At 34.5% G+C, this 18,077-nt stretch overlaps 1 protein-coding gene across 1 annotated transcript; it reads right to left on the reverse strand.

The window, feature by feature from the left end:
• Nucleotides 1-4,112: 4,112 nt before the first annotated feature.
• LOC138713853 (mucin-5AC-like) lies at nucleotides 4,113-16,869 on the reverse strand. The gene is made up of 2 exons (XM_069846309.1): nucleotides 16,713-16,869; nucleotides 4,113-7,199 (listed from the first exon to the last, which is right to left on the reverse strand). The coding sequence occupies exons 1-2, from the start codon at nucleotides 16,713-16,715 to the stop codon at nucleotides 6,207-6,209; spliced, it is 996 nt and encodes a 331-aa protein (XP_069702410.1). The 5' UTR covers nucleotides 16,716-16,869; the 3' UTR covers nucleotides 4,113-6,206.
• Between the last annotated feature and the right edge of the window lie 1,208 nt (nucleotides 16,870-18,077).

The raw sequence follows: 18,077 nt of genomic DNA on the forward strand, positions 1-18,077 counted from the left end.
TTCACTTATTTATTTATTTATTTATCTATTAATTTATTCGTTTATTTATTTATTTATTTATTTATCTATTTATTTATTTACTTATTTATCTATTTATTTATTTACTTATTTATTTCTTTCTTTATTTATCTATCTATTTATTATTTTATTTATCTATTTATTTATTTCTTTATTTGTCTATTTATTTATATATGTATATGTATATTTATTTATTTATTCATCTCTTTATTTGTCTATTTATTTATTTATTTATTTAACTATTTATTTATTTATGTATTTATTTTTCTATTAATTTATCTATTTATTTATTAATTTATCTATTTATTTATTTATTTATTTATTTATTTATTTATCTATTTATTTATTCGTTTATTTACTTATTTATTTATTTAGCTATTTATTTCTTTATTTATCTATTTATTTATTCGTTTATTCACTTATTTCTTGATTTATCTATTTATTTATTTCTTTATTTATCTATTTATTTATTTATATATTTATTATTTTATTTATCTATTTATTTATTTCTTTATCTATCTATTTATTTATTTGTCTATTTATTTATATATGTATATGTATATTTATTTATTTATTCATCTCTTTATTTATCTATTTATTTATTTCCCCTCAGACCTTCCCTTCCACATCGCTAGAAATATTAGATTATGCTCTTTCAGAACATATTAAAAAACTATAAAGTGCTATTTAAAAATGTTCTCGAGACTTCATAATACGCATAACAATAATCTGAAGAATATTTTTCCCCGCAAAAATGTTCCTTTCTAAATATAAGGTTTGATTTCTCTAGGGTTTTGTCTAAAACTCCCTTATTATATTTTAAATTGCAGTTAAGCATTACTTTTGAAACATAGGGTAGGCTCTTACAACAGAAAATAAGTGACATGTTTTGCACGCTGAAGAGCTTTCTTTCCAAAGAGGCTAAGCGACAAAAACAAGTTTCTGAGATATTCATTAAAAATCCACTACGAAATGCACGTTGATATACCTCCAGCAACATCTTTCGGCGAACAAAGGAGTCTCTTATAATTGAACTACGAAAGAGAACATTTTGTATTATAATATGCTCATATGGATAAACCTTCCTTAGATGAATGAAATTACATTACAAATATTTACAGGCACTTTTTCCTTTTGGGAAAAGCGGTCTCTTCTTATATTAATTGTAATTATATATTCATAGCAGACCTACATATTATTTTGTCCCGCACAATAGGTCGTCGTACTTGGACTGCATTATGGAAGGCGCGCTGGTTCGAATCGTCATGAGGAAGGAATTTTCTCGTTAAGTTTACAGACATTACAGGAATAAGCTACCTCAACAACGTGTGTCAGGTCCACAGAGGGTTAAACTCTTTGTTTTATCAACTTTCTATTCTACAAACATTTCATTTGAGGTGATTTAGTCTAACAAAGCGATGTCAACATCTGAAGGCTAGAAAGAGTGAAGGTCCTTAAGACCAAACCCAGTTATATTATTTTAGAGGTCAGGTTATGACTCTTTTTTCGAGGAATAGCATGGCAGCTTTCACACTTGCAATGTCACCGATTCTTACTGTGACAGGTCTACGTCATTTCAATGAATGGAATATTTTATTGGAAAATCCATAGTGACATTTCTGATCGTAGTTCGGATTTTTCTTGGATTTAGCCCAATTATTCATGATGGGCATTAATGTCATTCCAGCCTATCTTCATTCTATTTTCATACTCAAATCAATTGTTCGATCAGTGCTTGGTGACGTACAGTATTTAGGGGATTGGTCTAGGTGCATGAAAAGATGCTTATATGCTAATTATAAACACAGTGAACTTTAGCATAGTCAGCTGGTATTGGTGAGAGGGTACATAACCAGGCGATTGTCGTAAAGGTTCATTATGAGGGATGTGGAGCTACTTTTTCATAACTATTTTTTTATTTTAATAGGTTATTTTACGACGCTTTATCAACATCTTAAGTTATTGAGTATCTGAATGAGATGAAGGTGATGATGCCGGTAAAAATGAGTCTGGGATCCAGCACTGAAAGTTACCCAGCATTTGCTCATATTGGATTGAGGGAAAACCCCGTAAGAAACCTCAACTAGGTAACTTGCCCCGACCGGGAATCGAACCCGGGTCACCTGGTTTCGCGGCCAGACGCGTTAACCGTTACTCCACAGGTGTGGACACTTCTTCATGATGATGATGATGATGATTATTATTATTATTATTATTATTATTATTATTTATTATTTGATCGAAAAGCTTTATTTGAGTACTTGAAATTCACCTTATTGGCGTATATGTATTTCAGTTTTGAGATGCTTTATTTAAAAAAGACGAAGACCATTGTTGTCGCAAGAAAAATAAAGAAGGTAAACTTGCGAATTCTAAATGAGACAACAGAGCAAGTGAACAGCTTCAAATACTTGGGATGTACTATAAGGAGTAACATGAGCTGCTGCCAGGAAGTCAAAAGGGGGATAGCAATGGCAAAGGAAGCTTTTAATAGAGAAAGGAGCATCTTATGCGGACTTCTGGAAAAATAAATAAGGAAGAGACTAGTGAAGTGCTTTATATGGAGTGTGGCATTGTGTGGGGCAGAAACATGGACATTTCGACGAAATGAAGAGAAACGAATAGAAGCATTTGAAGTGTGCATGATATGGAGAAGAATGGAGTGTGTGAAGTGGACAGACAGAATGAGAAATGAAGCTGTGTTGGAAAGGTGTCCGAAAATTATCTTTAAAACTTTGATGTTTAATAACTCGAAAATGGAAAAAGGGAGACAGGTGCGGTTTTTTGCACTAAGTTCAGATACACTCGAAGTTTTGGTAACCATTTACAAAACTTCAGTGTGTGCTTCATTCATAACACGCAGGATTACATTACATTACTTTACAGAACTTACACATATCACGGTTTAAGGTACATATACACCCACAAAACGCAAAAAATGATGAAAAATTATAATTTTCAAAATATAACTATTTTAATAGAGAATTTTCTCCTCTTTAATTTGATATATGAATTTTCGATTTATGCCTTACGGTTTTTCAGATAAGTCCCATTTTCCAAAATGCTGTGCCATCAGCCACGGTCACTTACTTTTGGAGTGCATTACTTTTGGAGTGATCTTCGTAGCAGTGAATCCCCTCGTCCAGCATTGCTTGTAAAATAAACTTCTTTCTAGTCCCGAAATAGATGCGTAGATATCTGGGCATGATCATTAGATTGAAAAAACTTTTTTACATAATGAAGTAATTGCTAATCTTTTACTGTTAGTCATAAAACTGTAAATTCGTGTGTCAGTGATGTTGTACGTCATTTTAATAAGAGTCCAAAAGTAGAAATTACAATTCTGAGGAAGGTGGGCATGAACCCTGGGACAAACACCATCGCAGGATTTGTTGCATCAATGGAAATAGAGACAAAAATTTTAAAAAATTCAACACCTGAAGTTAAAACAAGTCGGAGGTATTTGAGAGGCAGAAAGAAACTGAAACTGGACCGACATGAAGCTGCTTAAGGGGTGACATATGATGATGGCGTCTTCTAGGCTCTGAAAGTTTGTGGCTCATTTTCTGTAAATAGTAATTTTAGAACATTTAATTCTTTCGAACATGATATCTCAACCAGATATGGTGATACCAAGAAGATACTGGTGTCATTTTGATGCTTGAAATGTCCCCCAGTGCCTGACGATGAGTAAAATAACATTAATATAATTACCTATGGATTTTTTACATGATTTATGAAACATAAAATATTATTGTAAGTTACATATATGGTAATATTTAATTAATGTAAATAAAAATAAAAAATAGCTCTATGTCAGGCACTAAAGAATAGTTTTAGCTATAAAACAGTGAAAAAACTGTGGCTCTATCTTAAAAACTGCATGAGCTATCATGTTTCAAGTTGCATGTCAAAATTATAAACAAAATAATTTTTATAAATAATTTAGACACAATTTCAAGGGATCTGTTCACTTCATTCTCTTTCTGGTACCATTATCAATTGTATAAAAATTTTACAGAGCAAAATTATACAAAACAAAATTTTTTGTATGTAAAGGTGTACATATACCTTAATTTGTGTAAGAAAGCGTGTGAAATTTTATTATCACCTTTTATTTAATTAATACACATTTAGTTTTCAGTACAATATAAAATAAATGAACTCGTACCATATACTTTTACAGCATTGTCACTTTATAAATCACATTTGTGTAGAAGCGACATTGTTAAACACTTTCTGTACTTACGTTTCAACAACATCCTCTGTTCTGTAGAATTGATCTCAGCTATGTCCATTGCTAAAAAAATATGATAAAAATGAGTGATAAATATTTACGTATGTGTCACATTTAAGTCTCTGGAGTAAAATATGGTTACTCGCAGAAATAAATTTCATCATATATAGATTTCCCCATCTATAGTAATTGATCTTACATATATTTAATTACTACATTAATTATCAATACATAAACCTTATATAAAGAATTTGAATCCTTAAGAAAATTTGGTCATCTTTATTTGAAAACATCAAATTTGGAAAACAATTTTGATTTTTGAGTATTCTGCGAAAGAAAGTCAAAACAGGCAGTTGGATACTGAATCCGTAGGCTGAAATTATATAAAAAAGGAAAAGTAGGGTAAGGTTGCCTAATTCCGTGACATATTTAATAAAGTCTATATTTATGCCACAATTGTACTAAAATTTTCAAATAACACCTAAATGACGTTATTTGGACCTTTAGCTACAGTTTTTACAACATTCAGTGTCAAAAGTTTCACAAGTTTGGTATATAATATATGATTCTTCATTGTTATACAGTGGCTCCTAAATCCGTGACAGGGATCCAAATTCCGTGATAGTGGTTTCCTCATTCCGTCAGTGATATCCTAATTTCGTGATACTAAAATAATTCTCATTAACTGCTCAGAAAACAAACGTGTATTTGGAAAAACACTTTAAAGTCATGGTATATTGTTTTAATATGGATTAAGCAAGAAATTACAACATAGAAAATGGGCCTAAGCGACAAATTTCATAGAAAATACTTGTGTAACTACAGGAATACATATTACATATTAATATTTTATAAACAAAATAACCTGAAAGTTAAATTCAATACAAAATTAAATTTGATTAAATTGAATTATAACACAATTATTTCTCATTATTTACATTCCTAACAACAGCAGTAATTAAGTTAAATATGTATGCCCTATTATTTTATTATAATTATAATCGGTCTTTTCTATAATTTATTTCTATTATTATTGCCACTAACTATTTTCTTTTATAGACATTAATTTTCACAATTTAGCTTTGGCATCACTGGTCGAGTGAGCCAGGAAGGTGAAATATGAAAATAAATCCGAAAATGGGAAAGCTCCTGTAGCATTGTTATTGTCTCACAATGTTTAAATAATCATACACATTGATTCAGCTGACTTTAATCTACAGTAATATATCATTTTTATAATACTATATTAATTCTTACCTCAAATATAAAATGTTTCTTCAAGAGCGGTCACAAGAGAAAGAAAAACTTACTGGTCAACCACCTTTCACTGAACAAAAGCTTATGCAGTCGACTGCTTCTATTCAAAAGGCGGGTAGTCATTAGAATTGAAAAGAAGACATCTCCTGGAACCTGTTAGGTATTTCAAAAACTTAAAAGTCAGAGACCACAACTCCATGGCAGTCAATTGAAATTTTATCACGGAATTAGGCACCTTTACCCTACTTACTGATGGATTATTGAAACTAGACTTCTTCATAAAGAGCAGACCAGTTTCAAAATAATGCAAGAATACCTGGAGCTTGCTAAAGAATCTCATAATTTTTTATAACATTTGCAAACTCGTTTAAAACGAAAGAAGTTTCTCGTATTTTTTTAGTTTATAACTAGTGAAATTGTTTATTTCTATGTTCAACATTGTTTATGTGTATGTTTCAGAGTACAACATAAATATATGTTTAAAATAGCTTTTTGTTTTATTTTATACATCATCTCTCGACCCCTTCAGCTCTATTACACGACTCCTCTATAGGATCGCGACCCACACTTTGGGAACCACTCGTCCAGAGAGTAGTAAATCTTCACTTTATTGAAATTAAAACTCAGAGTTACAACTTTTACACCTGCAAACTTGGAGTTCGAAGGCAACGTTTGATTACATCATCAACAAAGTTCATTTCAACCTTCTTTTTCGGTTTAAGACTCCAGACTTTCCTTTCAACATTGCTTCCTCTAGCAAACTGGCTGCCTTCATCGTCTTGTAATGGCTGTGCTTCCTCTTCCTGGAGACCCCCCACCATGAATCAGATCTGTACATCGTCGTAGTCGACGGCGCTGTCGTGGTCACATTCTCAGCAGCTGTGATGTTCACGTTTGGGATCTCTGTTGTCGGGTTTACAGCATTTTGGCAGTTCTTTTTGAAACCTTCATTCTCAGCGTTGATTTGTGGTGTCTCTGTTGTTTTTGTGATTTGTTTTTTTGACGTGTCTTTTAACGGAAATCCGACATTCTTATTCTTTGCCCCAAAAGTTGCATTGGTGTGTTTCAGAATATCTTTACTCATTTCGTCAGTGGTGGACGTTATATTGCTGACATCAGACGCCTCACACGATCCATTCCGAGGTTCTTGATTATCAATAACTACATCTTTTAAATTATCATCGCCGGATATGTTTCTAGTTACAACGGTATGCTTCTTGAGTCCTTCCGAAGTAACATTGGCATTTTTGGCATTGGTCGTATTTGAGTTGACAAAACTTTCATTCCTTTTTGGGTCAATAATGATAGTTGCAGTAGTGGTGGGGGAAGTAGGGGTGGCGACAGTGGTGAAGTTGGTGGCGTTGGTGCTGCTGGTGATATTCTCAGTCTCGTTTCCTGTCGCCAGTCCATGTCGCTTGAACACTTCAGCGATTGCTGCCTCTCCTACAGAAGCATTCTTTGTGAGCTCTGATTGAACCAGCTGTAGCTTCCTGAAATAATCTCCAAAGGATTCAGGACGTGCCTCTCGGGGACTCCGCTTCGAATCTTGTTCTGGGGCATCGAAGGCAGTCAGATCATCCTCATCAGGTAGGAAGAGGCGCAAATGTTGAAGATTATTATGTGGACCCGCACTGATTACGGCAATGTCCACCAGCAGGATGAAAAGCCCGGCTGTGCAATAGTTTATCTGAAACCAAACGAAAGAGCATTCATATTTGTTTCTGAGGAATGGAAAATAAGTTAAAAATTCAGAAACACTGCCCAGGAATATCTTAGCCATCAACATCATCATGATTGCCATTTCATTTCATTTATTGTGTTCCATCCTAGACTTTGCATCATCATTGTAGCTTTGTGATGTGCAGCAAGTAAAAAATTATACAGAAATATAAAGATACGAGAGATTTTTAAATAGCGAAATGAAACTTTAGATATTGTATTGAATTAACTTTTATTATAAACAAGTATACAGTCCTGATCTTCCTCGTAATAATCCTGATGTTCCTCGTCGTCATAATCCTGATCTTCATCATCGTCACTCTCATGATCTTCCTCGTCTTTACAGTCCTTATCTTCCTCGTCGTCATAATCCTGATCTTCATCATCGTCACTCTCATGATCATCCTCGTCTTTACAGTCCTTATCTTCCTCGTCGTCATAATCCTGATCTTCATCATCGTCACTCTCATGATCTTCCTCGTCTTTACAGTCCTCATCTTCCTCGTCGTCATAATCCTGATCTTCATCATCGTCACTCTCATGATCTTCCTCGTCTTTACAGTCCTTATCTTCCTCGTCGTCATAATCCTGATCTTCATCATCGTCACTCTCATGATCTTCCTCGTCGTCATAATCCTGATCTTCATCATCGTCACTCTCATGATCTTCCTCGTCTTTACAGTCCTTATCTTCCTCGTCGTCATAATCCTGATCTTCATCATCGTCACTCTCATGATCTTCCTCGTCTTTACAGTCCTTATCTTCCTCGTCGTCATAATCCTGATCTTCATCATCGTCACTCTCATGATCTTCCTCGTCTTTACAGTCCTTATCTTCCTCGTCGTCATAATCCTGATCTTCATCATCGTCACTCTCATGATCTTCCTCGTCTTTACAATCCTTATCTTCCTCGTCGTCATAATCGTGATCTTCATCATCGTCACTCATGATCTTCCTCGTCTTTACAGTCCTTATCTTCCTCGTCGTCATAATCCTGATCTTCATCATCGTCACTCTCATGATCTTCCTCGTCTTTACAATCCTTATCTTCCTCGTCGTCATAATCCTGATCTTCATCATCGTCACTCTCATGATCTTCCTCGTCTTTACAGTCCTTATCTTCCTCGTCGTCATAATCCTGATCTTCATCATCGTCACTCTCATGATCTTCCTCGTCTTTACAGTCCTTATCTTCCTCGTCGTCATAATCCTGATCTTCATCATCGTCACTCTCATGATCTTCCTCGTCTTTACAATCCTTATCTTCCTCGTCGTCATAATCGTGATCTTCATCATCGTCACTCTCATGATCTTCCTCGTCTTTACAGTCCTTATCTTCCTCGTCGTCATAATCCTGATCTTCATCATCGTCACTCTCATGATCTTCCTCGTCTTTACAATCCTTATCTTCCTCGTCGTCATAATCCTGATCTTCATCATCGTCACTCTCATGATCTTCCTCGTCGTCATAATCCTGATCTTCATCATCGTCACTCTCATGATCTTCCTCGTCTTTACAATCCTTATCTTCCTCGTCGTCATAATCGTGATCTTCATCATCGTCACTCTCATGATCTTCCTCGTCTTTACAGTCCTTATCTTCCTCGTCGTCATAATCCTGATCTTCATCATCGTCACTCTCATGATCTTCCTCGTCTTTACAGTCCTTATCTTCCTCGTCGTCATAATCCTGATCTTCATCATCGTCACTCTCATGATCTTCCTCGTCTTTACAATCCTTATCTTCCTCGTCGTCATAATCGTGATCTTCATCATCGTCACTCTCATGATCTTCCTCGTCTTTACAGTCCTTATCTTCCTCGTCGTCATAATCCTGATCTTCATCATCGTCACTCTCATGATCTTCCTCGTCTTTACAATCCTTATCTTCCTCGTCGTCATAATCCTGATCTTCATCATCGTCACTCTCATGATCTTCCTCGTCGTCATAATCCTGATCTTCATCATCGTCACTCTCATGATCTTCCTCGTCTTTACAATCCTTATCTTCCTCGTCGTCATAATCGTGATCTTCATCATCGTCACTCTCATGATCTTCCTCGTCTTTACAGTCCTTATCTTCCTCGTCGTCATAATCCTGATCTTCATCATCGTCACTCTCATGATCTTCCTCGTCTTTACAGTCCTTATCTTCCTCGTCGTCATAATCCTGATCTTCATCATCGTCACTCTCATGATCTTCCTCGTCTTTACAATCCTTATCTTCCTCGTCGTCATAATCCTGATCTTCATCATCGTCACTCTCATGATCTTCCTCGTCGTCATAATCCTGATCTTCATCATCGTCACTCTCATGATCTTCCTCGTCGTCATAATCCTGATCTTCATCATCGTCACTCTCATGATCTTCCTCGTCTTTACAATCCTTATCTTCCTCGTCGTCATAATCCTGATCTTCATCATCGTCACTCTCATGATCTTCCTCGTCGTCATAATCCTGATCTTCATCATCGTCACTCTCATGATCTTCCTCGTCGTCATAATCCTGATCTTCATCATCGTCACTCTCATGATCTTCCTCGTCTTTACAATCCTTATCTTCCTCGTCGTCATAATCCTGATCTTCATCATCGTCACTCTCATGATCTTCCTCGTCTTTACAGTCCTGATGTTACTCGTCGTCATAATCCTGATCTTCTCGTCGTCATACTCATGATCTTCCTCGTCTTCATCATAATCCTGATCATACTCGTTTTCATAATTTTGATTTTTCTCGTCGTCATAATCCTGATCTTCCTCCTCATCATCATCATCATCATCATAATCCTGATCATACTCGTCTTCATAATTTTGATTTTCTCGTCGTCATAACCCTGATATTCCTCGTCATCATCATCATAATCCTGATCATACTCGTCTTCAAAATTTTTATTTTTCCCGTCGTCATAATCCTGATATTCCTCGTCATCATCATCATAATCCTGATCATACTCGTCTTCATAATTTTGATTTTTCTCGTCATAATCCTGATCACAATTCGTATATTCATCGTCGTCGACATATTTATGATTCTATTCGTCACAAACATGATGCTTATCATCGTCGTTGTATTTGTCATTTTCATCTCCAACATATTTCCCTTTAGCATCTCCTTCTTCTAGTCCTTGCTTTTGGTCGCTTGTAGCCTGCCTGTAGTAATTTAGTTATTTTGTTCAATCCAGCGTCCTTTTGACGACCTACTCTCCGCAGATAATTGCCACATAGTGTTTTTTCTCCGGTAATTGTGGTTCCTGTACGTCACCGCTACTGAAATGTATGTAGGATGCAGGATACAATATTAATCGCGCTTAAGTGTAACATTTTCCCCACGTATTAATCCTATTGTAACTTGCTGCTAGCTTATCCGCTGGGATGAGTCATTTTTGTACTGGAGATTGCAATCGACATGGAACGCAATTATAGGATATATTGTAATCGATATGGGACGCAATTATGGGATATATTGAATTCCAGATGGCATCGCGGTTAAAGTGATCCGCTGCAAGCTGGAAAGTCGTGAGTTCTATTCCCGGTGGGGACATGGATTTTCTCTGTTGATATAATCCTTGCGGACGCAATATGATCCCAGGTTTCACTCAGCATAGTAGAAATTATTAACAGGCGCGTTACCTTGGGAATACTGGCTGCCAGCATGTACAAATGACATAGGCTATATCTTCCTACTCAGCACCAGTTGTCTCGTGAGCTGGGAGTCCTAACATCGCGCCGTGTTAAGGGGAGAGGATGGTATTTTTTTTTTAATTTTTCCTATTTGGTGTAAAATATTAAATTTTTGTATGTACAGAGCTCATAGCTGTGGCAACTCAACCAAAAAAAAAAATATTTTGAAAAAAAAAAAAAAATTATTTGGGGGCCCAAATTTAAAAAAAAAAATATACCCAATCCAGGATTGTACTAAAACCGATATATCTAAACCGTTTTTAAAGATAGAGTCAAACAGTTTTTTGAAATGTATTTGCAAAAGCATGTTCTACAAACTGTCTGTAACAGAATTTTGATATTCGTCCCTACGTTTGTAAAATAAACGATTAAAATTTAATAACTATTTATTTTCTGATTTCCTTTCTTGCAAACAAACGGACGTATTTTTAAAATGAAATCAAGTAACAAAATTATGTTACAGAGAAACGTTTCCTAATAGTCTAAAGAATGTGTGTTCTAAATTTCATGCATGTATCTTTAATAGTTCAGAAATGATATCCATTTTTGTCTGGCAATGTAGCAAAAAAAATGAAGTTACTGGAAACCGATAAAAGAGGCGTGTGATTTAAAAATCCATAACGCAGGAAGTTTAAAAATGACGTCTCAACATCCGATAAGGGCACAAATACCCACAAAATGTTATGCAATGCATTCCACACATATCAAAGGGTATTTTAAAGTAAAAAAAAAAATTTTGAAAATTTAATTTACCGGAAACAACAATGAAAGTAGGCGAGTGAGTTTAAAAATGGCGACTCAGTATCCGATAAGGGCACAAATACCCACAAAATGTTATGCTATGCATTCCACACATATCACAGGGTATTTTAAAGATTTTTTTCCTTGAAAATGTACTCATTTTTCACCAAAAAATACCATCCTCTCCCCTTAAGAGAATTCTAGTGCCCCCAGTGAGATAGCTTGGAATTCTTATTTTTGCCTAGATTGTTGACCGATAGCTGATAAAAGGAAGGGGATTAATGTTGTTTTTTTGTTAATATTTAACGAACGGAATTTGAAATGAAGCCAGTTTGTACCATATTTTATACTTATCCTAGTATTCCTCCCAGAAATAACCAGTAAATGTCATCACTGTATCATCTGCATACAAATGTATAGAGCCATTGATTAATATTTTTGAAGTCTAGATTTAAATAATAAACTGAAAAGCGCACAGATGTGCATTGTTTCAACCTTAGTTAGTGAAGTCTAGATTTAATAAATCGCTTAAGGGGTTAGGTACAGCTTATAGCAGTAAAATTTTGGAAATATTGAACATTTTTTCCCTCCATTACTGTATCTTGTGGAATAATGAAAATTAGTATGTGTAAAACACTGTCCTTCTGCTAAATGAAAAAAATAATTTCAAGGTTTAAAAAAAATTATTTATATATATTTTTCAAAATTCAAAATGATTGCAGTTCACTGTGCGGTGATGAAGCTTTTACCTCATAACTCAAAAACTATCCAACATTCTGTGCTGAATTTTTTTGTGTGTATTTATGCATGTCATGTCTACAATATGACTAAAAAATCACTTCTCTACCTTTGATAGATTGTCTGATAAAAAATAAATTCATTTGAAAAATGGTGAAATATCAGTATTCTCTTCTAACACAAAATAAAAAAAAATGTATTATTTATTAAGGAATGTACTTGAAAGAGCATGATATTGTAAATATGAGTTTCAGAAATAAATGTGAGTTTCAGAAGTTTCATTCCCGGTGCCGGAACGCATTTTTTTTTTTCAATAATAGGAACGGTTCGGTAAATTTGATTTCCTGTATGTAAGTTTACTGGGTACTACTTTAAAATTAAAGTGGGTGGGAACTATTCATTATTGACTGAAGAGAATGCTCGCAGACAACAAACGGGGATTTTCTGAATCACTATGCCTTGCCTTATGAATCTATGCCTTGCCATATAACAATTCACTATTTTTCCTCTTTCACAGTATCAGCAATTCGTTTCTGGAACTCCCTACCCAGCTCCCTCAGGAACTGTCGAACGATATTGCATTTTAAAAGTAAATCGTTTAAACACGTGACCAATATTCATTGTGTATGTGTGTATATATGTAATTTTCTTCAGTGTTGTATAGTTATAATTTACATTTGAATTTGTTATTCTTGTAATTTGTATATATAAATATTTAAAGAAAATAATCTGCCCTCAATGAGGGTGACTATAAAGATCCGGAATAAAAGCACTACAGAATAATTTAGAAAGACAGGAATTGTTTAGTAAAAAATTCAGAGAAATGCAAACCCAACAGAATCATCAAGGGCCAAAATATAAATGGTAATGTAATATTTGGATTGAATCCTTAAGAATATTCAACAAAATTTTTTGAATTTAAAAAAATCGGAGTCCGAGTGCTTTTAAAATATCAGATGTGAATTTAGGGAGTGTGCCACGTGCACCAAACAAAAGACCAGAAACACTCCACTGACTAGTTCGCTTACAGCTTGCATATTCATTGAATGTAACTTCCAGCCTTATATTATTTTGTAATTATTATTTAGTACGTTCGCATTATTTTACTCGACTTATGCCTGTATAACTATATAAATATTTTATTAGTGTTATTTAAATATTAGTCTGTAAAACTGTATCAGCTTCTTTTGTTTCTAAGTGGAAGAGAAGGCCTGATGGCCTTCGCCAGAATAAATAAATATTATTATTATCATTATTATTATTATGATTATGATTATTATTTTTATTATTATTAATTAGATTTATACGAGTATAACGTAAAATAAGCTTTCCTTGTTGCCTGTGTTCACAGAATATTTAATTAAAATTAAATCGAAGACCTTAAAAATTATTATAGTTTTCATTTTGTAACGTATTTTTAACGTAATTTTATTTTTTCCTTTAGAGCTTTAAAAGTTCGAAAATTTTGTTTTCATAACGTGAAATAAGCCTAATTTATTGCTTGCGATCTCTAGAATATTCAATTGAAATAGGAGTGTAGAAATACAGAATTTTTAATCACTTCAGTTTAACTTGAAATAAACTAATCTTATTTTCTGAATTCTCTGAACAATTCATTAAAATTAGGTTGTAGAGTTTATTTTAAATTTTCCAAGATTTTGTTTCACGTTTCATTGTTCATTCTCCGTCCTCTAACACAGATTAAACACAAAAATTTAACGATATACAATCTGCATTTCTTCTTATGAGTTTAAAAACAGTTTAATGGCCTTAGCTTCGCCAGAATCAATAAATAGATATTATTATTATTATTATTATTATTATCATTATTATTATTATTATGATTATTATTATTTTTATTATTATTAATTAGGTTTATACGAGTATAACGTAAAATAAGCTTTCCTTGTTGCCTGTGTTCACAGAATATTTAATTAAAATTAAATCGAAGACCTTAAAAATTATTATAGTTTTCATTTTGTAACGTATTTTTAACGTAATTTTATTTTTTCCTTTAGAGCTTTAAAAGTTCGAAAATTTTGTTTTCATAACGTGAAATAAGCCTAATTTATTGCTTGCGATCTCTAGAATATTCAATTGAAATAGGAGTGTAGAAATACAGAATTTTTAATCACTTCAGTTTAACTTGAAATAAACTAATCTTATTTTCTGAATTCTCTGAACAATTCATTAAAATTAGGTTGTAGAGTTTATTTTAAATTTTCCAAGATTTTGTTTCACGTTTCATTGTTCATTCTCCGTCCTCTAACACAGATTAAACACAAAAATTTAACGGTATACAATCTGCATTTCTTCTTATGAGTTTAAAAACAGTTTAATGGCAATGGCCTTCCACTTCCCTATTCACAAGCCAGCTGAAGGGGTTGTTTAGAACAATACAACGTAATGTGCACTCCTTGCTGATTGCAGCGTTGCATGATGTCATAATTAATGTAGTTGAAATGCACGTTTTAATGAAAACTGTCCAAAACATAGCAAAATCAATTTGACTTTTTTGTTGCTCTTTACTGAAGTAATTATCCACCACAATTACTGACATTACTTACGGATCAACCCGTATAGAGGAAGCTGACTTCAAGACGTCTGAAGTAACATGTCCTACTACTGAGAAATAATTATTAAATTTATTTTCTGTCTTTTTTAATATATACTATTGCCATTTTCATTAATTATTTCGGTAATGAAACTCTTTTCATCTGTGATAATATCAGTAGTTTCAGTTATGATTTGGTAGAAATGTTTGAAAAAAAAATATAACATATATATATATATATATATATATATATATATATATATTCTAGCAGATCATAACTGCAACTACTGATATTTTTTATATTTAAGTTTGTAATTCATATATCAAATATGAATTAGGTTTCGCCCAATTCATTAAATATTACACGACTAGTCTTAACTAGTCAGTTATATCATTACTGATAAATACGAGAAAAATTCGTACCGGCACCGGGAATCGAACCCAGGACCTCTCAGCTTTGCGCTCTGAGCGCTCTTTACCAACTGAGCCATGCCGGGACACGATCCACGGCGCCGGCCGAACCCCTCTCGTAGTACTGTTTTTACGGCTTACTACCTGCATTTAAGACGATGCACGTCATATGTATGTAGGAGCGCATATTAAATGACTTTGTTGCCGTATTTATCAGTAATAATAATACAGACTAGTTAAGACTAGTCGTGTAATATTCAACGAGGTGAGCGAGACCTCATTCATATTTGATATATATACTGTTAGCAGATTTCATTAAACTGATGTTGAATACGGCAACACAGTCATTTAATATGCGCTCCTGCATACATATGACGTGCATCGTCTTAAATGCAGGTAGTAAGCCGTAAAACAGTACTACGAGAGGGGTTCGGCCGGCGCCGTGGATCGTGTCCCGGATTGGCTCAGTTGGTAAAGAGCGCTCAGCGCGTAAAGCTGAGAGGTCCTGGGTTCGATTCCCGGTGCCGGTACGAATTTTTCTAGTATTTATCAGTAATTTGTAATTTATTTTTAAGCTTACAAGCAAACATTCTGATAGGTACAGATAAAAAATATAATTTTTTTTCTTCCACCATGTTAATAATGTCAAAAGAAGTGCTTACAGAAATTTTGACCATTCGACCGCAATTACGAGGCCGTCCAGAAAGTGATTTTCTCTGGGGTCGTTTACAGAAAAAAAACACAATTACATGGAAAGATTTATTGAAACAGATACAGCAATTGTTGCGCTATTTGTCTACATATCCCCCACTGGAATTGAGACATTTGTCATAGCATGGGATCAATTTTTTATATCCATGTGTCGTGAAAGTCTGCCGCCTGGGATCGGAACCAGCGTTTGACAGCCGTCTGCACCTCTCTGTCGATTCCATGATATGACAAATGTCTCAATTGCGGTGGGGAATATGTTGAAAAATAGCTCTACAATTGCTGTGTCTGTTGCAATAAATTTTTCCAATGAAATTGTGTTTTCTTTCTGTTACCGTTCCCTAGAGAACTTATTTTTACGGCCCTCGTAATTGCGGTCGAGTAGCCAAAATTTATGTAAGCACTTCTTTTGACAATATTAACATGGCGAGAGAAAAAGAATTAACTTTTTTATCTGCCCCCATCAGAATGTTTGCTTGTTAGCCTCTACACATTATGTACCAACATTTACCACGCTTCAAGACTGCTCGTAAATATTTATAACCCCATGTCATTCCAGTTCTGATTTGTTTATAATTAGGATTTGCTTACTATTTCTAGTAGGCCTATAGTAATTTCTAAAAATTTCACGCAATTTGATGTACATACCATGGCTCGTATGGGTGTCAGCGTACGTTGTGCACCTCCTAGATCAGATCTAGTACTGAGTAACTCCTGGAGCGTGTCCTTCAATCGCTCCACATTTCTCAGATCCACTCCAATTTAGCGGCTATTATGTCATTACTGGCTAATACTGCCACCAGTATGACCCCGTGTGACTCAAGGAACCATACACCTCACGTGACGTCATTCTAATAAGGATGAGGCCCATTGACCTTGAAATACACCCGCTCTAGTAGTCTGTAAGGCCGGCAAGAGTGGGTGATTGATCTTCATCAGCTAATGTGACTTGGGCTTTCGAGCTGTTCCGGCTTGAGAAAAATAAATGCAGAATGATGAGGCTTAGTTGTAAGACACTGGAGTCCACCGCTGTGGAGAAACGGTTAGCATGCCTGACAGTGGAGCGAGCGAGTCCGGTTCAAACCCTGGTTGAGACAAGTTACCTGGTTGATTTTTTCCCGTGGTTTTTCTCAACTCATTGCGAGTAAAAATGCTGGGTAACTTTCGCCGCTGGGCCCTGGACTCATTTTGCTGGCATTATCATCTTAATTTCATTCAGACGCTAGATAATCATAGCAGTTGATAAAGCATAGTAAAATTACCAATTAAGAAAATACACTAGATGCACATTCAGGAGATTCCAGGTCCAAATTACGGGATCACAAAACTGATGAGTATTTTCAGTTTCCTGAATTATAAAATAAACCTTCTGGATCTAATAAGATACGGTTTTATTTTCCTTCTAAGGTATGAATAACCACGTTCGACATTTATTTCCGTATGAAATGAATGACTATGATAGCTCTTGGAGACGGAACAGGCAATAGGCCTAAGCGCTGATGATGATGATGATGATGATGATGATGATGATGATGATGAAGTTAATGATAATGATGATGACAAAGTTCATGATATATTGACGGTAAGTTAATGACGAAATTGATGATGAAAGTGATGATAAGTTAATAAGTCGGTGAACATGAAGTTGGTAGTAAATTGATTAGTTCATAAGTTGATGTTGAAATTGATGATGATGAATTGGATAACTGATGATGATGGAGTTGATTTAGTTGATTATAATGAAGTTGATGATGATGATGATAATGGCGACGTTTATGGTGAAGTTCAAGATGGTGAAGATGAATTTGATAAAGTGTTGATGCCGTGAATAATAAAGTTGGGAAAGTTTATGATAATGATGTTGATGCTGATGATACTGATAACGATGATGCTGATGAAGTTGATTAGGTTGATGATGAAATTATTCGTGACACATGTTTACTGTACTCCAACCACGAGAAAGTCTCCAGGGAATGAGACGAAGCGGGGTGATGCTCTGAATGAATGTTGATG

The sequence above is a fragment of the Periplaneta americana genome, chromosome 14 (genome assembly GCF_040183065.1).
Source record: "Periplaneta americana isolate PAMFEO1 chromosome 14, P.americana_PAMFEO1_priV1, whole genome shotgun sequence".
Lineage (NCBI taxonomy): Eukaryota > Metazoa > Arthropoda > Insecta > Blattodea > Blattidae > Periplaneta > Periplaneta americana.